This window comes from Furipterus horrens, unplaced genomic scaffold (assembly GCF_987537825.1).
Source record: "Furipterus horrens unplaced genomic scaffold, mFurHor1.1.pri manual_scaffold_4, whole genome shotgun sequence".
Classification (NCBI taxonomy): domain Eukaryota; kingdom Metazoa; phylum Chordata; class Mammalia; order Chiroptera; family Furipteridae; genus Furipterus; species Furipterus horrens.
This window is the reverse complement of record NW_028327174.1, coordinates 68,752,430-68,773,635: the sequence shown is the minus strand read 5'-3', so window position 1 is coordinate 68,773,635 and position 21,206 is coordinate 68,752,430. Positions and strand designations below refer to the sequence as shown.

The window sequence follows — 21,206 nt, the reverse complement described above, 5'->3', positions numbered from 1 at the left end:
GTTGTTAGTATTGCTTTTTAAAATAATATGTATGGAGTGGCCACAATGTGAAATTTTAATGAAATTTCCCAGCCATATCCTAGAAAGATATTAAACATATGAATATATATAAACATCACGGTTACTTATATGGGAATCTCTGCTTTTGTTTTTCTAGTGTCCTTCATCTTATTTGTCGGTAAACTTAATATAAACCAAGATGAAAAAGTATTGCTCTAGACTTATCTCTGAGAAGGTAAAAAATATTTTTTCCCATTTCTCCAGCTTGGGGAGAGATAAAGTCAGCAGGTTCAATGAAGTGTAGTAATTTTGAGAGTAGTCATCGGGCTGGACCAGCAGCCAGATGAAGTCCAACTGAGCTGAACCTCTGCCTCTCTGGCATCACTGGGAGTGCAAGACTTCAGTGAGAAATATATTTTGAAGTCAATTTACATTAAGTTTCTCAGTTTCTCAGAGGTCACCACTACTGCTGTGGATTTTATAATAGAGAGAATCTATAGCTGATGTTACCTGAGCATTAACTTCTTCAGTTTCACTTTTCTCCATGGAAAACAAATACTACCATTAGTCTCCCAGGTACCACCAGGGTTTGAAACCTGGCAGTCATTTTTGAATCTTCTATTGCCTTCCAGCCAATCATTCATCAAATTCTCTCCATTTACCTTCATCTTTGAGACTCCATTTCCATTGTCTAGTTCAGTCTCTTATCTTTTCACACCTGTATTACAGCAACAGCCTCTGAGTTGGTCCTTTTGCCTTTGATCTCTTATCGCCTCAATTAATCCTGTAGGTTGCTGCTAGATTAATCTCCCCAATTTAGGTCACTCCCCTGTTAGGAGTCCTTAGTTCTTCCACATTACCATTCTTTTCACCCAATCTTCCCATTCTGATTTCATTTCTCTCTATTCACCTTACCTAATCAAAGTTCTCTCTTAGTTCTCTGTCCCAGTTAGGTCCTTCCCAGAGTATTTCTGGGCCTTGTGTTCATGAGCATCACCTACCTCCTATGCAAATTGCATCAACCCTCTAAGACTTAATATTCTGGTTCTTCCCTGAACCATACTTTTGAAGTACAGAGTCCTCAGCTTAGACAATGGGAAAGTTAATATTTATAGATAGATCAATCCCAAACTCCATGAAGAAACCACTAGGGTCCAGCTCTCAGCTCAGGAAGGGCAGGCAAGTAGGAAAAGTCAAGATAGAGAGACAGACAAGAGTTTGAAACCCAGATATCAGTGAATACAGGCTTCAGTCAAACTAGGGTAGATTAGCTGACCCTGAGCAGTGGTTTAGAACATTGCTTAAAGATTAAGGCTTCAATTCAGCAAGTATTTCTTGACTGCTTTCTTTGGTGAGGTGTTATACCTGGTGCTGGAGATCTAGCAGTAAACCAGGCAGACATGGTCTCAACCTTTCTGGAGCATGTTTTCAACAGGGCAGTCAGATAATCAAACCATTACAATAAAGTGTTAGATGAAGGGAAATGCACGGTAGCAGGATTTAACCTAAATTTCACTTTTTTTTGAGATGCAGATCTGGATTTCAAGCTGTGTGTAATCTCTACTTAGCTGTCCTTTTCAAACACATGTGTTTAAAACCAAACTCATAATCTTCCACCCCCACCCTCCCCAAATGGAGTCCTCCACCCATGTTTGTCTCAGCAATGGGCTTCATTAATCATACGGTTACATAAACCAGACACTCGGGAGTCATCCTTGATACCTCTTCTTCCTTCATTCTTCATAGCTAATTCATCACCAAATACTATTAATTTGATCTACATATTTCTTGAATCTGTCTCCCTTTCTACATCTTCACTGCCCTGGCCCTGACCAAGTTTTCCTTTCTCTCCCAGACAATTTCAGTAATCCAGATCTGACCGTGCCCTATCCTGCTGAAAATCCTCCCATGGATTCCCATTGCTTTTACAATAAAGACTAACCGTCTTGACATGTCCTTAATCTATTTCAAAGCAAGTGGACCCCACCTGCCTCACTAGGCTCTTTTTCTCACCTCTTTCCACCTCACTCTTCCTCCTTCAGCCACACTGACCTTCCTTATGTTTCTTGATGTACCAACTTTCCCCGCCCCCGTCACCTCCAACCCCCTGCCCCCAGTACAAGATTTTACATGTGTAGTTCCCTCTGTCTGGAATGTGTGTCCCTCTTGTCTTTGTCTAATCAACTTTTACCTTTGCAAGAGAGATAAGATACCATTTCTCACCTATAGTTTCTTCATCAGCAAAGTGGAATCAAGTTCAACCTCACAGGTAATGAGGGATCGGATGACCAAAAGCATAAGGAAACATGAAAAAGAAACGGTGGGGCCACATTATAAAAAATGTTGTTGCCTTTTCTCCTTCAATACATTTGTTTGTGCCCAGCAGCATGACAACTTTTCTTTCTTCTTGTAAACCTTCACAAGCACATGTCTGAGGAGCTTGTGTTTCTGTGAAGCTCCCTCCTTTCCCTGGCATTTCTGCACTCTGCTGTGTGCCAGTTCTCTGCAAAGGGTTCCCTGAGGCAGGTGGGAAGCCGGGCAGATCCTGGAGCCAGAAAAACTAGAATACTTATTCCACATTCATTAAACTGACTCCATTACAAGCCATAAGCTCTTGAGAAGGTTAATTAACCCCTCTGAGCTTTTTGCTTTCTTGTCACTAAGGTCGCTGCGAGGGTGAAGTGGGATGATGCAGACAAAAGTGCTCGATGACTGTTACTTTCAAATCATGGGGTTTCATCAGTTCCACATTCTGATTTTGTCCTTGCAGTGTCCCCATACTCTATGGCTTCCTGCTGTGCCTTTTCACAATTCATCACAGACCCCTTCTATCCTGAAAAGAGGAGAATCCTTCCCCAGTCACAATTTACCTTCCCATACATGGCTGCCACCCCTTAGCTTCTCCAAAGAGTTTAATCTGCTTTCCAAAGTTAACCTTCATTTCACCTCATGAGGCTAAAAAAAGCTTATTTTACTTCTCATTCCACAACATTCATGTTCTCTTTTAGGTCTTTGTCTATCTGCTATGACTGTCATGTATGTGATTTATCATAGCACTGGCAGATAACTTGATGTAGGCAGCTTTCATGCATGAGGTCTTACATGAAGCATTCATATTATTTTCATATATGATTCAGAGGACGACACTCTAATTGGAGCTCTTTTCTTGGAAACATTGTGCAGAAAGGGCTTTGTCTCTGAAAATAATTTTCTTCTAATGTTTAAATGATGTCAGGGGACAAGGCAAAACTTCTTGTAACAGTTCATTGGGAGCTGGTTTGTACTTGGCTCCTTGAAGTGAACTTAGTGTAATAGACAAAGACCTCGACCCCTTTCTAAGTCCACCTCCATCCCACAAAATGTGCTGGCACTTTTGTGATAAAATAAAACAAACCAAAACTATGGTGTATTTTTATTAAGTAGGTTTGTAATTTCTTTTTCCGGAGGGTATTTTAGTGGAAGAAATAATGTCACTAATCTTAAAACCTTTCCCTTTTTTGTTTCTAAACCCCTTTGATCCTTTAATCTTATCCTCTTGGCAACCTCACCTTGTTTTCTTTTTGTCTGCTCACACCTCTTTGTCTTCTGTTACTTCCTTCCCATTCTTTATTCTGGGCTGGAAACCCAACAGACTTCTGGATATGAACAGGAGAAAACTGCTGCTGGTTCTAGGCTTGCTTTACTTTCCGTTCAGCACTGTGAGTTCCACCGCTTCCTCCTCACCCATTCCTCCTGCTTACTTTCTTTTTGGACTATTATCAGCAATGCTCTACTATAAAGAGTCTGGATGAAGTTACTGACACTTCACAGGGTCCAAAGGTAGGGTCTGTAGCCCTGAAACTGGTATCATGATAAGATCCATGGGCAGATCATGTTCCAGGCAGGAATTATGCATTCTTCATAGATTTTAAAATATAGTCTGATACTCTGAAGGTGCATATTAGCTAATTGGAGAATAGAGACAGTACTAAAGATATGTCTTATTCTTTCATTTTCTATTTACCAAACTATTATTTCTGTGATTATGCATACTCCACAATTAGCTTTGGTAGTGTGGAGTTCGAATACAAACCAACATGTATTAAATATACTCTGGTGAACTGGATACGTCATTTTCTTTGATCATCTTGAACTTCACTAATGACATGCTTGAACATCATTAATGACTATCAGCAAATAAAACAAATTTTTTAAAATAGATTGACTTCTTAACTATTAATACAAGGTGTGAGGGTAAGGGAGGGTTAAGTTTTGAGTTCCCATCAAATCACTGTAATCTGATCCTAGTCCTGAAATGTCTATAATGCCAAAAGTTTCTTGGTGAAACACAACTCACTGTGAATTCTGATTACATTTCCTATTCCCTTCCAAAAAAACAGAAAGGAAATTAAGTTATGTTTGATTACATTACAAAATCCAATTGGTGTCTGGGCAGTCATGTCCATGTCAGAAGCCAAATGTGCATATTGTATAGGGGCCGGCTCTGGGCTACTAGGCTCTAGCACACAGGCTTGACCTCTTCTTCTTTAGCTGAGCAATTTGTAAGCATCAGGAGAGAGTTAAAAGAACACAAATGTACTTATCTGTTTTCATTATGAAGCAAAAATATCTTTTGCTTATGTGGAATAAATGGAAAATTACATCTCTTGAAACATGAGTACGATCTGTTTCCTCCTCACAGCAGTGTTACCAATTTCAATATATCAAGTTTCTTAAACTTTACTCAATGAAGCCAAGTTTGTATGAGTGGAGCAAAGTATACCAATGATCTATTTCAGTAGTTCTCAATCATTTTGGCTTGTAGGCACTTTGTTAGTATCACAGAACAGTAAAAATGTTGATTTCTCAAATGCATTGGCTATACAAATCACGTAACAATTTTGTTAAAATAAAGTTTCTAATTATGACAGAGAAGAGGCCGGAGGTTCTGCACATCTTAGGAGGTGCTGGTGCTGCTGCACCACATCTGCATAACAGGGCAATGCAGCATGTGGCCTCCTGACTTCACCTGCCCCAGGTTGCCAGTAGAATTACAGGGCAGATATGAACGGTTTCAATTACATACAAACAAAGTAACCTTAACTTATTTCATATTCTAAGTATGTTATTAGTTCATACTGGAATGCAAAGTATGGATTTTGTTATTATTTTATGTTTAAAAAGAGTTCAGGAGACTATCTAGATATCATCTGAAAGAAAGAATGTTTCAGGATGTTAGTTTTTCTGATCTCCATTTAAGAAGCTCTTAACTATATAATTAAACCAGTTAGAAAACACTAATATTCAGATTTCATTGTTCTGAGGTGCTGCCTAGGCTTCAGGACCCTCCAGATGATTCACCCATTAGAAGCTACAAAACCAGGCAGGTGCGAAGGGGTGAGGCACTCACTCCCCTGTGCAAGGTGCAGTGTTGCTTAAAGAGTGCGTGTATATTACAAGGAAAAGAATAACACCAATAAAAATAGAGTGAATTCAAGAGAGAGGCGAAGATGAAGGGTGAAGGAGTAAGGGCTGCAGCAGTCCAGGAAGAGCTGGGGAACCGAATGGAGGTCTCCCAGGTGCGGAGGATGAGATGGGTCTCACCGTCTTTGTTGGGTACTCCTATTGACACGCAAGTAGCATGAAGGCTTCAGTATGGCATGGGAAAAGGATAAGGAATGCATGTTTGGAATGGCCATTAGACTCAAAACTAAGGCTTAAAAGCAGGAGAAATACTATTAAACAGCTTGCATCTGAGACAATAGTGCCATTTAAAAGAGACTCATTATTGTCCAGACCTACAAACTGGTTAGGGGAGTCCTTTGACTGATACCATTTGGTGTCTGTGTGGTTGGTGGTTAAGTCTATTATTATTATTATTTTTTTTTTTGTCAAATCTTCATTCTTGTATCAAAGTAGCACACACACAAAAATATAAGTGAGGAAAAGTGGCAAATGGCAGCTCACACCGCCAACATTCAGCACCTCGCACGGGTCTGTTTGCGCGTGGGGTGAAGGGACCCCAGGCAAACAAGACATAACCAGCTGATACAATCCAGCCGGCACCGGGGGCCGAGTGTCTCTCTAGATGCCTCATTTGGCTGCGATAAGCATCATACTAGAAAGTTAACCCTTGGGTTTTTTACAGGGAACACATACTTATAAAGTTTCAAAGGTAATTGTTTTTGTGAACCAGAAACCAAATGCAAGAGACACCTGGTGAACAGCAAATATCTAGACGTTAAGAAACTAAATCTGAACACCTTTATCAGAGAGGCCCCACCCAGTTCGAGTGAACAAAAGAGTCATGGTTTTCTTTTTCTCACAGAGTTCACTTCTGTGTGTGTTCTGGTTGTGCTCTTCTTTCAGCTGATAGTGGCTTTTGGTTACAAACTCTTATCCTTCTATCTCCTGCCTGCCTCACAGCTGTTTAAAGTTCCTATTGGCCACCGCTATTATCTCACTTTCTATGCAGCCACTAGACCCAGTGCCCTTACACAGACAACCCAACTGGAGAGCATTGCTTCTCTGACTGCTTCTTTCCTCCAGGAAAAGTCTCGTCAACAAAGGAGGAGTGATACTGTTACGTCATTAAGGAGCTCCTGAAAATGCAACAGACCTGTCCCATGCCACAAAGGGGCCCTTGTGGGATTGTTTATCTATAGAATGGTGAAAACCTAGGAAATCACTTTGTTTGACTGGAGTGAAAAGCTTCAAATGGTCTCAGGCACAGATTTGCTTTCATGTGAAGGAAAAAAAAAAAGATCAAAGGAAGAAAGTATCATCTCCAAATCTCACGTTCCTCCTCCTCTCCGGCTACCTCCATAAAAGGCATTAAGCAAACTCTGTGTAATTATTAACTGGTAGGCTTTTTTACAGTGATTTTCAACTACAGACTGCAATGTTTATTTGCTTTCTTATGCACTTATCTCCCCCATCATTCTAGACCAGAAGCCAGTATTTTGTTTGACAGATGAGGCCCTCCCTTGTAAGAGGAAAGCACGTATTACACACGCATGTACTGGAAATCATGCAATATATTGTAAACACTTACACATGCTGATGAGATAAAGGTTTACTGACCAAATACTCGTGGCATAGTCTTGCCAAATAACCACTGTAAATAATTTCTTACAATCCAAGCTCTGAAACATCCAATAACTAATTTTTATTTCTTCAGGGGTTTTTTAATCAGTGGAGGGAAGAAACTCGTGATAAAAAAGTTGTGGGTTCAGAGTAGAGAACACCAATATCACCGCTGGGTGTGTCTGTGTGTCTGTGGCTGTGTGGTGTGGGTCTGTGCATCTTTGTATGATGTGTGAAGCTGAGGGGTGTGTGTGTACCTCTGGGATTGTTTGTATGTCTGTGTGTGGTAATGGGAAGCGCTTGGCTTGCAGACCTGTGCAGTAAGGCTTTAAGATGATACACTTTTAGATCTTAGCTTATTGATTTGAGAACTTACAGAACTTAAAATATTAAGCCTTTATTTGACTCAGCAAATTTCACTACAAGGCAGCTCAAATTATCTAAAAACAGAATAAATTGAAGATGAAAAGATGTCTAGATTGTGACACTCTTTTTTCTAGATAAAAGGAGAAAGTAATAATTCCTGATTTGAATCCAGGAACTTCAAATTACAGGGGAATGTAGAACAAGATCCTGGAAGTGCATCTTTTGTCCTGAGATACCAGCGTATATGAGAGGCTTTAGACTAGAGGTGTTATGATTAAGTCTCTGCCCTGAAACCCCGAACATCAACACTAGTCCCTCCCACATGTGCTGTTTAATGAAGATACAAAGAACTACGGCTCTAATGGAAACTCCCTTTCACAACTTAGGTAGGGCTCTCAATCAAGGAATTTACTAACATGGTCACTTGGACATTTCAATGCTCCTTCCCAAATTGATCCTGAGAACATTTTGCAATTTCGACTATACTTACAGGGACTGAAGACTTCGCAAATTCTGTAGAGCTTCCGTGGGTACCTGCCTTAGATGATTATTCTGCAGCATGCTGAATATTAAAACAAATAAAGAGAAATATTAAAGAAAGTTAACAATAATTCTCAACAGCTGGCCATAGCAGTCAGACACTGTTCTAAGTGTCAGGGAAAGAGCAGAGCATCAGAGAAACCCTTGGCCCTTGGAGAGCTTAAATTCCTGTGTGGAGTGACAGATAATTAAATTAATGAATGAGTATATAACATCAAAAAAGTGATAAGTACTATGAATAAAAAACAAAGCATGGATTTGGGATAGGTAGTAACAAAGAGTGAGAATTTTATCTTAATTGTGGTCATGGAAGGTCTCTCTTAGGAGCTGATATTTGAGTAGAGACCAGAATATCTGGTAGGAGCTACTGAGAAAGTGGGAAGAGCAAGTGCAAACGTCCTGAGGTTGGAGCTTGCCTGACTTGTTAAAAGGAGCAGCAAATGACTAAGTATAACTGGAGGGGAATGAGTGAGAGTAACAGATTGGGCGACAGGACCTGAGGCCATCTCATGGAAGGCTTGCAGTCCATATAAAGCTTTATTTTAAGTGTAATGAGAAACTCTTGTTAAAGGGTTTAAGTGGGAAATAATGTGATCTTATTTATGTTTCTAAAGAATCACTCTCGTGACTATATAGATTAGACAAAATGGAAATAAGGATAACAGTAGGAGGCTACTAAAGATCTTCTCCCTTTTTGTTCATGGTCATTTGATATAAATTATATTCTTTTTGTGAAGCATTTCCACTTTTGTTCACCTAAGTTCAACAGTTCTTTTCAGAACATGAGGACTACAGAATAGAAACACCTGGCAGCAGTGCAATAAAAATATATCATTGTTAGTGGGGAAGTAGCATGGAAAAAATTCTCATTAGATTCTTTATATTTTGCTACCTTATTCGAAAAATAACACAGTAATGTTGCAGCCACCCTCACCCCCCTGAGTATTTCATGGTCCAAGTAAGCCAGAGGTAAAAGACTATTTTAGGAAGGTAGACATTTTAAAGAAAATTTTCTGCCTATTAGGTCACAAACTTACGTTTGGATTTCAGAAACAATTTGCCTGGCTCCCTCATCTCTACAATCAAAGTTTCTTTTCAGTAGATGACTAGCTGGGCTTCAGCTCCATGTACTGTATCTCTAACTCTTGAGGAATAGTTGCTGAATGTACAAATTCTCAGTTGTATGGTACTTGGAATGATTAAGGTAAGGCATGGGTTCTTGAACTTGAATAACTTTTTGCTGCCACTGGCAGTGTGGCCTGAGGCAAATCACCCGATCTCTCCACGTCTCAGTGACCAGCAATTACACCCTCAGCAGCTCCGCTCTGGGCTTGCTGTGAACATCCAATGAGTGAAAGTAAATAGAACACTACCTGCCATGTAGTAAGCATTCAATAGTTTGGCCCTTTGTGTGTGAGTTGATGAACCCCTTCTCAAAACTCATGATAGAGTGGAATTGTACTGAATGTAAGATTTTAATCGAGAAAATAAAATCAACAGCAACAATAATAGCAACAACAAAATCTATGCCAGTGGTTCTCAAACGATAGGGTACCTCAGAGTCCACTGAAAGGTTTAAGCCATGATTTGCTTGGCCCCACCCCCAAGTTTTCTGTTCAGTAGGTCTGGGTAGGAGCCAGAGATTCTGCATTTCTGACGAACTCCCAGGTGATGCCGGTGCTGCTGGGCAAGGCAGCACACACGGAGAACCACCGTATGCTATGCTAAGTACTTCTCATGGAATATTTTCACATGAACTTGAGGATGCGTTGAGCTTGGAGATAAGTCCCAAAAATAAGTCCTGGGAAGCAAATCATTTAAGCTTCCTGACCTTGATCTTTTATCTATTTAACGGTAATGAAATAATATCTGATTAATAAGGCGTTTGAGGATTAAAATGTGAAGGTGTTTATTACACTTTCATATATGCAAATTTGAGCTAATTTACAAATAAGATGTGAAAAATATTTGGAGGTCATACAATTTATGCTTTTCTCATCATGTCTGAGACTCTGTTTTCTAAGGAATGTAATTGTGTCACTTGCATTCCAGTAGTTTTACTCAAATAACTTCATTATATTAAACTTGAATTCAACTATCACTTCATAAATAAAGAGTCTCAAAATATATTAATTCCTTACAAAGTCAGGTTTTAAGGGGACCTTACATTTCACTGACCAGTTGGGAAGTTAGAAAAATTGTAGCTTAAATTCTATTATGTGTCGCATAATTTACCTGAACATCACAAGTTTACATTTTTGTTATTTTACACTTTTCTGAACAGTTTAATATATTATACAATTTTAACTTCATAGAAATGTTTTCTATATCATTTATTATTGAGTGATGAATTTAAGTGATGGTAAGATACAGATGATGAACTTAATCAATGTTTAAACTTTGTAGGTAGTATATTAGTGGTAAAAAGTGTTTATTGAATTGTTCTATGCTTTGCTAACCAAACAGTGAAAATATTAATATGTGGTCTTCCTAAATATTGTAAAACTGGAGTAGAGGATAGTAGATATTTAGATGGTTTTTCTTCATTGAATAGTTTCAGAATTTCTCAGTAGCTTTATATACCTGGCCCCAGAAAATGGAACTTAAGTTTTATTAATGATAAGTTTTAAAGCTACTCTTGACTTATCTCCCAACAATTTAATTTTTCAACTACTTCTACCAGTAAAACACGAGAAATGTAATTTTAAAACAGAACAATTTAAGTCCTGATCTTTCCCTAAAGAACTTTTGTTTAATGACTTTCAAATGACAAAACAAGAGCAAGTTATCGCCATTACATCCTTATAAGTCTCTAGTGAGTTAATTAGAAAATTGTATTTTTGTTTAAGATATTCCAGTGGGAGACAAAACAATTAAAAAGTTTATAGCACCATGGAGTGCAATTAAAACAGAAAGCATTCCTGACATGTCTGCTGATGCCTTTTGCAAATACTCTTTTATTCAATACATTGAATATAAGCAGAATGTACATCATCTGAATATGGGTTTAGCCACTTATAAGTTCATTTTTTTTCATTCACATATGGGAAGGAAAACAAAATGAAACATTTTCTCTAGAGACAAAGGATGACTTTATAGTTTCTTATTTATTTCCCCGAGGAGCTTTGAAATATTCACTACTCTATACAACATCCCCTTGCAACTCTAACAGTACAATTTTTTTGTTATCTTTTTTGCCAACAGGACTAAGTAAGAATAAGGGCAGTGAATGAAGCAGAAAGAGATGAGATAACATGCTGAACGGGAGCTTTGTGACGACTGACGGCTTGATTCTTGTATTCCCTCTGCCTGATTGTCCTGTTTAAGTATCAAGTAACTATCAAGGTTCTATTCTGGGTCTATATGCGAATGAGAAAATTTTGGCCAATTGTGACCTTTCTACAGTTATTTTTACCCCTCACCTCTATGAGGCTTTGGCTCTGGCAGAGGGTGGTAGGAAACGAGCCATTCCTTGACCAAATGGCCTACATAAAACATGAACCTTTGTTGAAGATAGCATGGTTCAGAATCCCACTGGGCTGGGTATTTTGGAATACAGAGCCAGTCACTTATGTCTTAGGAAGGTCAATATTTACAGGGATAATAAACTTAAACATTAGTGACCTTCTAGAGCTCATATTAAAATACATCTAGCCAAGGACAGCTGTTGCTATCTGCCTTGTCCATCTCAATGGGTTGTATTACTATTATCTTTCCCTTCTTTTGCCATATGCTCTCCTTACCCTCCTTATACTGGTCAGGGTCCCAGACAAATATTAATTTTATATTATTTTTCTCACTATGTTACAATATAATCAGTTATTTCTTTCTCCCCATGACTTTTGGACTTTATTAAACATTTGAGTTTCCATGAGGGTAAGGACAGGCCTGTCTTGTTCAGCATTTTACTTTTAGCACTGTAGTTCTCAACCCTTTTAGACCCAATTTTCCCTTTAATAATAAATATTTTGTAATGCCTCATCTATTATACCAGATAAAATTCATAAAAATATAATCTATATACATCAATTCAAAGAAAAAATTCAACATAGTATACTGCTCCAACTATATTATAAAGAAGAAATGAGTAATTTATAATTGATATATTTATCACTTTATACATTGTGCTTAGATGTGACTACCTTAGGAGCATTTTTCTGCATGAGTCAAATGTTTGCCTCTACTTTTAATGAATAAGGGTTGGGTGTGAGAGAAATAACATAACCAGAAGCTACTCTGTAAAAAAACAGGGCAATGAGAATAGAGGTCTAGATGGATACCAGGGTAAGAACTAGAGTTAAGATGTATTGTAGACAACACATATATTATAAGAAAAAGGAAAAAAAACCCTTATTAAAATAAATATAAAATGCCAAGACAAATTATAGATGTTGTAGTAGAGAAATGAGGAAATATGACTTTCTTACAAATGAACATGTATCTTCTCACAAATAAGTGTTTTCTATAGATAAGAGTAGTGTCAAAATAATTCTCTATTTTTCAGGACAAGACAGGGTTGAAGTATCACATAAAACATCTATCCTATCTCAAAATTCCATCATATGCTGAAGAGAGCATTGATCTCTGGTCCTTCAAGAGGCCCTGGAGAATGTAGCTCACCAGAGGCAATGGGATATTGAGGCTAAAATGGAAAAAGAAATAGTGACAATGCTGCCCTCACAGAAGTTGGATAGTGGAAGAGTAATATTTTTTAAAAAAACTAACAGGCCACCCCCAAATAAGTAAATCATTATACAATTGTCAGAATATAGATTTTGCTCCAAAAACATTTAAAGGCCATAATACAGAACATTTATAAAGTAGCCTTTGTTAATAAAATTCAGTGAGAGCTCTGTGTTTCATGTTTCCCTGCTTATTTAATGATACTTATTTTTAAGAAGAGGTTTAACATCTCCATAGTTATATATGTCTAATTGTTTTTGTGGTGTTTGGGGTATTTTTCTACTGCACTTACAGCATTTTCAACTAAATATGTGGTTAGAAATCATATAATACCTAGAATAGACAGGATGCAAAAGCTGAATTAATTATTCAATCATTTTGAGAGCATATATTTATTCCATTCATTTTTTTCCATACAAATTAGTAATCTTATGCAGAACTCCTTGGAAAACCTTTCAGTATTATTGGGTATGAAAGTACTACTGATTTACATTTGGTGTGGAAGGACAGTCAGAAGTCAAGTACGATGTGGGAGACAGAATTCTATATGCTGGGCTGTGCTGTACATCACAGGACAGTTTACCAAATGTTTGTCAAATGGAAAACCAAAGATGCGCTCACAAATTTCCAAAACTCTACTGCAAGAACCACCACCATCGTTGAGAACCATAGCTCTAACACTGAAAAACTTTCAAAATGTTTGACAACTGAATTTGCTCCTTAGATATTTATCTTTAAGTCAGCAAAGTAAAGGGAAGAGTGCACATGATTCTTGGCAGGGGTCTTATACCTCTTGAATCCTCCTCACCTTGACAGTGATTTAGCTAAACTGAAAAGTCTGAACATGCCATTCCGTCACTTACAACTTTTTCTTCACTCCTCACTGTGCCTAATAATGCCCATGCTCTTTTTTTTTTTTTGACTGGATATATGGGATCCCTGTGACCAGAACTCTTTCTAATTCTCTGGGCTCTTTTCTAGATGCTCTCCACCTTCTCCTAAATGCTTAAGCACCAACCTGCTTGGAGTTGCCTCTTAACTCCAGGTACTTCTTGCCACTGTGTCTCTGTCAATATTGTCTCCTCAGTGAGCCACCTTCTTTGTCTGGCTAATTCCTAGTTGTGCTTCAAGATTCAGGTCCTAGATCATCTCTTTGGGAAAACATCCCTCCTAGGAAGCAGAATCTTAACCATCAAACTGGACTAAATTCTTCCCAACCTCTGTAGCTTCACACACAATTGTGTGCTTTACACACAATTCTAGACACACTTTCTAGAAGAATCAGAGGGGATGTGTTTGTCTGCCTTGGTCCCACTACCTTGATCCCATGATCTGCCACTAAATTACAAGCTCTTGAGGGCATGGACCACACTTAGTGATCGTGTATTTCCAGCAGTAATTTGTTCAATGACACTTTATGTATCACACTCACCAGTGTTTGCTGAAGCCCTGACTGTATGGAAGACAGGAGACATTGGTTCGTTAGGAGAGGCTAAATGAGAGTGTCTAACTAAATGCTACATTTCAGTTTTTCTTTTCTGGTGGAAAAGGTTTAGAATACATAAAAATGACAAGCTTGAGAGTTAACCTATGATTTTCCTTTTTAATTCAGATTAATTCAAAGCTCTCTTAAGTGTTCAGGCAAAATACACCACAGGAAGCAGCAAAGTGTGCACAGAAGTATTCTGGGCACACAAAACCTGCCGATAAGTAGAAGCTCACATTTTTGTTTAGAATGCCACAGATAATCCATTAATAAACATGTAGCAATAAGTCTACATCATACAAAATGAAGAAAAGCTGACAAGTCTAGAAACCCCTTGTTATCTTTGTATCATCAGTCTGGATCATCTATTCAACAAGTATTTTTTAGTGTACTATGATTCAGGCACTGTTCTAGGAACTGGGGGTAGACAAGTGACCACCACAGACAATACCTCCAATTTCTTGGACGGTTAGTGTAGTATGATAAAATTAGAAATATATCATTAGAACATTAAAATGTTATCAAAAAATCATTTTAAACTGAGCAATTCAAATGTGAGAATTCAAAAATATAAAATAATTATATATAATTATCATACCTAGTGTGTATTTAATTAATAGATATTCATATTATTATGTCCCTGGCTGGTTTGGCTCAGTGGATTGAGCGTCGGCCTGCGAGCTAAGTGTCGCTGGTTCGATCTTCCAGTCAGGGCACATCAGAGAAGGAAAACTCTGACTCCAAAAAACCTCCGCTGCCTTGCGGCATACCTCTTCAGGGGAAAGGCTAAGGGAGTAAACCCCGACAGAAAATCCGGAGCCGGAGTCCCTAAGGCGGTTTGACGTTGTAGTCAACACCGGCAACTCCTGCGGCGCACCTGAAGCCAAGCTGTATTGACTCCGTCTTTCCCTTGGACCCTTCAGCTGCGAAGAGAGGGGGAGTCTGCTGCATGGGCAACAGCAGACCCTCCATATCACCCTGCCCAGGCTCTGTAGCTTCAGCTTCACTGGAGAGGACACTCCAGCGTCATCACAAGATGTCGATTCAACACGGGAGGAGACAGATACCGTGTCACTCCTGAGTTGGACTGCACAGTCATTCTCGGCGGTGCAGATAGACTCTTAAGAAGCTACACCATCGTCTCTCGAGATGGACGGCTGCCTACGATTCATATTATATAATTTATATATTTTCACATTATATATTCACAATTCACATATAATTATGATGACTGGAGATACATTTTACATGCAGACACAGACACACAGACACACATACAGTCTAGCTCAGTACGTCTGATTTACATTTTGTTAAGTGAATTAAAATAATCAGTTCCAGTATAATTAATTTAAAGTATCCAAATTCTTAGCAGTACATAGTTTGACACAGGAGACATATCACCTTATCTGTCTTATCCAAACTTGATTTATGTGATGCATTTTGAATGGTTCCAAGTATTTTGCTGTATTCATGTTGCTAGAACTCAGAATTCTACCACATGATGAATTAACATTAGGATATGGAAATATGACAAATTTAAAAATATTTCTGCCTAATAGCAAAAATAATTCAAGGCTGAGAGGACCTAAGCAGACCAAAAATGGTTCTGATGTTGAATTTGACCTTTAACAAATTTAACATTGAACAAATATTAAACTTAGTCTGTGTATGCCTGAGGCAAATAAAATGTAATTTCCATTAAGCAAAATATATCAAATGCATTTTTAGAGTTTATAACTTTTATCTCAAAGAGAAGAATTAAAATTGGGATATTTTCTCTGAAATAAAATTTTCCTGTTATGACTTTCAACTGGTGTTACTTACTTTCTCTACCTAGATGCCTCTTTTTTTCTTACACAGAATAAACAGAAAGAAAATTAAGCAGTGGGTACTAGATGAAAGAGGTTATCAATAATTATGGGTTTTCTGATAAACAGATTGGGAAGTTGGACATTAAATAATAAGAAAATCCATGTTTATAGGTCTCAACGAATTAACGTTTCTCAAACAATTACTCAGTGTATCTACAATCACTAGGCTTTTTCACATTTTTCACAGTTGTAACATAAACTTGATATTTTTTTTAGCTAACCCTTATTCTAAAGGAAACAAACTTTGCAAATGGCTTGAAGATATGATCTCATTGTGTTAACATGGTGATTTAGTCACTTGGTGATCAAAATGATTCAGAAAACTCTCCCCAACTCCATAACACACACACACACACACACAATGGAAATATTATTTTAAAAGTTTCAGTTGATGAGTTGGTTATTTACAGTAATCAATTTTAGATATTAAAGTAAGAAAAGAAGAGATGATTTTTTTTCACACAAATCCAGTAAGGTATAATATTGCTCTTAGGGTACCAATGAAGGTAGACTTGAATTCAGATGAATTATCCCATGTCTCCAAATAACTTATTAGAGGAGCTCAGCCTTTACAAGTTAATTAGCATCCACTCGCCACTAACGTCAGAAATATAACAAATAACACCCAGTTTACTTACAGAACTTTTAGACTGTAAAGACCAGCAAATGCTCCCTCGGGAATGTATGTCAAAGCATTTCCAGCAAGACGTCTGTGGGTTTTAAGGGAGAGGAGAGAAAGTGAGCATAGTTCTCTTCATGTGGAATTCATTTAGTCGTTAAAAAAACACAATACAATTATGTTCAAACCACAAATGCCAAACACAACTCTAAAAAACCTTGTTTTGTTATAGCTTGTGAAAAATTTCTGTAAATTTCTAATCAAAAAGCTGGCAAAAAAAGTGCCTAAGAAGATACATAATAAATTACCTCTTTTACAGAAATCATTTACTAGTTTACACACAGTTTTTTATACAAAAGCGAGGCAAGGGGATAGGGAGCAACGGGCGGTGGTGGCAGGGCGAAGGGCTATTATTACAGAGAAGATGGTGGGTAAAACCTCTGCTGAGGCTTGAGCCAAGCAGGCATCTATGGGAAGGGAACAGCATCTCAAAAGCCCGGAGGTGGGGGTGTGCCTGGTGGGGTCCAGAAACTGCGAGGAGGCCAGCGTGGCTGGAGTGGAGTGACCGAGGCGGAGAACGACAGGAGGTGGAGTTGGGGAGGTGCCCCGTCCACGCGGGGCTTGGGGGCTGGAAGAAGACTTGGAGAAGGGGAGTGATGCGAGCAGATCTGTGTTTTAAAGGGGTCCTTCTGATGGGGCCTTTTTTCTTCTTTATTAAAAAAAGAAAAAGTTCAATTACAGTTTACAGTCAATATTCTGTGTTAGTTTCGGGTGCTCAGCATAGGGGTTAGACAATCACACAGTTTACTAAGATGGGAGCTTTTGTAGAGGGGAGAATAGAGGCAAGAGTGGAAGCACATTAACAACTAGACTTAAAACGCGAGATGCTGGTGCAGTGCAGCCATGGCGGAGGCGGCAAGGAGTAGGGGATTTGGTGCAGAAGAAGGAAAATTCCAACCCCACAAACCACTGGGCTCAAGGGGAAATGTAGGCTGCCAAAAAAGACTAACATTTTATACTTATGGTTACATTACTTATAACTCACATGCATTCAATTAGTTATCCCAAGTTCTATACACAATACTAAAGTAATGAATTGTGTATGACTGTGACATAAAAGAGCTGCTTATTGAATTAAGAAAGACTCAGACTTGTTTGATGATCACAGCTGGCTTAACTGATCGGACTGACGTGACTAGCAACTGTTTAGGGACAGCCAAAATGTCTCGAACTATCCTGTGGACAGCCTTGACTTCAACAGTGTATTTTTGAATTCTAGAATATCACCTTGAATTGGGGACTTCATTCTTATTGTTGTTACAGTATCAAGGAGCTTGATGGGTTCTGAGACATTGACTTTGGAAATGAAAAGGAGGGAGTAAATTTTATTTATTTATTTACTTCATTAGTTTAAATTACTGTTAGGGTAAATACCTTTCTGTTACATTTCCTGAAACATAACTCACATCACACAAATTGTTTTTCTTTTCTGGGCAAGGACTTTGAGAGCCTCTGTGTCTGTGTTCACAACTAATTCGGGAAACTGCTGACCTGTATTATCAGGGGAGTTTGTCTTAAAGCAAAGGAATTTATGATGTACTATTGGCTATTTGCTAGGTTGATGGAAGATCTATCTTATGGACAAAAACAACAATTTAAGGAAATGATTGCCTCCTCCCTTCTTATTTCTTTGCCATGTTGGATGGTTTTAATAATTTTTAAACTATAGGAAGAAAAGACTTTCAAATGAGTACACAAATAGTGAGGACTGCCCACAAATCTTTCTTGTGACAATTTGAACTAAAAAATCTCTGGGCAAATGTGTTCTGACCCTAGAGACCTACACACTATTTGGCTGAGAGGTTTTTTTAATTTTCTTCTTCTCTCTGTTTCTAAAATTATTTTATGGGGATATCTCTTTCATCATTTTCATTTCTACAATAAGATACAACTTTATAAGAAAAACTTTTTATATCATGTAAAAAAGATCCTGCTCCATCTATAGGAGCCATATTGTGCCACCATTACTGGTTTTACTAACATAACTGCCGTTACAAAGAAAAAAAATTATTAGATACATTCCTTTCCAAATAAATCAAATAATTAGATGCTTTAGTGCTGTAACAACTAACAAATACTTTTGAGAATATATGTCTTTTGAATCTCTACAGTAATTTGGATCTCTAAAGTAATCTAAGGTGTTATTTATTTATTTATTTTTTGTAGCTTCATTTTGTAAAGTGAGGGGACAAGAGCAAAGGAATCAGATGTGGGCCCGGATTCCTCCTCTTGAACATTGGCCCGGAGAGAGAAAGGTATGTGTGGGTGAAATGGGGTGAGCACTTATAGCAAAAGGGAGTGTTTGACTCTGCTTTCTGATTGGCATCCTTGGAAAAATTACTGTGCAAGGAACATTGGTCCAACATGGGTAGCCTTGGCCAAGGTCCAAAAGCAGAAGAACATTTTCAGAGCTAAGCGAGAGGGCCAGGTCAATTCTACCAGCTCTCCTGTGTCAGTTCTTAAAAGAACTCTCTTGACTTCTCTTAGCTGTGTTTTTTTTTTCTTTCCCCTTTTTGGTTTTCTTTCTTCTCACCATGAAGTTGCTATGAAACTTAACACAAGTAATTTTACTTTCTTGAATCTCACTTCACTTATTAAAAAAAAAAAAGAGGCCTTTTTTTCTGACCTAAAACTGTTTTTATGTTACATATGTATTTCCTGCTTACCCTTATTCTTTTCTCTCATCCACCCTGCTTTTTCCTCCTTGTTCATTGTAATATTTCTTTATTGCATGTCACTAACATTTTAAAAGCACTTTGCCATACTTTATGATCAGAGATTATTATTATCCACTCTTTGTTGATAAAGATACCAAAGCTCAGAAAGGTTTTATGTAAAACAAAAAATACTCTTGTTTTCCAATTGCATTTAAATGTAATCTACTCTTTTCTTGTAGAGCATGGAAACTATGTAACAACAGTGATACTTAAATAATCAGCAGAATGAACTTAAATATAATATCCTTATGATGTAAAAGAAGACATTTCAGATTACCTAGCAAATTCATGCTGGCTCCTAGAAATTACTGCTTTATTTTCTAACTTTTACAAAGCACATGAGACAGAGAGGATGCAAATTCTAGATATGCTAAATTAATATGTTCTAGAAATTTGGTGAGGGCTAACATCAGGATGACCCTTGCTTATTTCCAGCTTTCTGGTACTATTTTCCTTCTCTGTGATTTTCCAATATTAATTTCAGTGACTCCATTACTATTTCTGAATTTTCTTTCACTCTTCTGTGTTATAATTCCCCTAATAACTGTAAACTACCACCTAAACATAAAATTTCTACTGTTTCTTATTCTCTTCTGGTGTCAAAATATTCCTATTTGAAAAGAAGGTTCTCCTAAAATAAAGTTAGCCAAAACCATAAAAAATATCCCATAGTAATATTGTAATTAGGGACTTTCAAAAAACAATAATAATAATTAAAAAAAAACCAACCAAATAGTCAATTAAGATAGACTATTCATGATTCTATTTAATTGATTAAGTGCTCTTGCTTTTTGGAGGGCGGGGGGGGGGGGGGGCGGCGGCACCACATTCACAGGTTTGGCTTTGGGTTTATCCATACAGAAGCCAAGTGTCTGGGTCATCAAAGAGTTAGGCACAGGAAGGATGAAACACAAAGTCAGCTGTAATCTACTCATCTTGCCTCTACTGTAAGTAATGCACCATTGTTGTAATCAACCACGCCCATGTGTGGTAGGGTTTCTTTGATAAGATTCCCATGCTAGTTAGAAAGGCTCGATACTAAAGTTTAACCCTCTGAAGTTCATTTTTGTAATGAACTCAGCAACCTTGGATACAAAGATTACGACACTCTACCAACTGTTTTTCTTCCCATTGAAGAACAAGTGGCTTTCCTAATTTGCCTAAAAAAGTTGCAATTTTCAAAACTGTGGTATCTTCCCTCCCCAGCCCCAATGAGTTAAGCATATTTAACTGGGGAAATCCAGCCAAAAATCTTTTAAAAAAATATCATTAGTTTACTATAAAAGAGACATGGAAATTATTTACATGAAAGATTTCTGAACTTCACTGGAATGGGCAGCTTCACGGGGATGCCATTTCATATTGACATATTTCAGTCTACATACTTTCCAAGAATGACACCATCTAGTTAGTCTAAGTAAGAATAATCCTTGCCATCTAGAACTACTTGGATGCCTCCATATTCTGGAAGAACTTTATTTTCAACTTCTATTCTTAACTGGTTGAATCTCTCCACTCTTTCCTTTGGAGCCCAAGCCAATAGCTATTGCAGTTGCTTGCAATACTTTTCCTGGAGATTTTTCTGGAAGCATAATGCCTCCTTTGATTACAGTTTCCGCAACATCCTTTTCAACTAATACTTGGTCAAAGAAGGAAAGAAACTTTCTAAACGCCTGTCTTACCATGCTCTTGCACTGAGGTAGCAAGGAAAGACTGGACACGTGAACTTGGAAAAGGCTGCCCAGGGCGCAAGCACGCTCGCCCCACCACCTGCCCCGCCCTGGGAGAGAGGGCTGCCT

At 37.9% G+C, this 21,206-nt stretch overlaps 1 protein-coding gene and 1 pseudogene across 1 annotated transcript in view; both read right to left on the bottom strand.

The window, feature by feature from the left end:
• LGR5 (leucine rich repeat containing G protein-coupled receptor 5) overlaps window positions 1-21,206 on the bottom strand; it is a 140,173-nt gene that overhangs the window by 50,082 nt on the left and 68,885 nt on the right. The window contains exons 3-4 of the mRNA XM_090273622.1: window positions 16,650-16,721; window positions 7,922-7,993 (exon numbers count right to left, since the gene is read on the bottom strand). Of these exons, the coding sequence (XP_090129748.1) occupies window positions 7,922-7,993; window positions 16,650-16,721 (144 nt within the window). The remainder of the gene's footprint in view (window positions 1-7,921; window positions 7,994-16,649; window positions 16,722-21,206) is intronic.
• On the bottom strand, window positions 20,780-21,092 carry LOC150012168 (10 kDa heat shock protein, mitochondrial pseudogene; annotated as a pseudogene).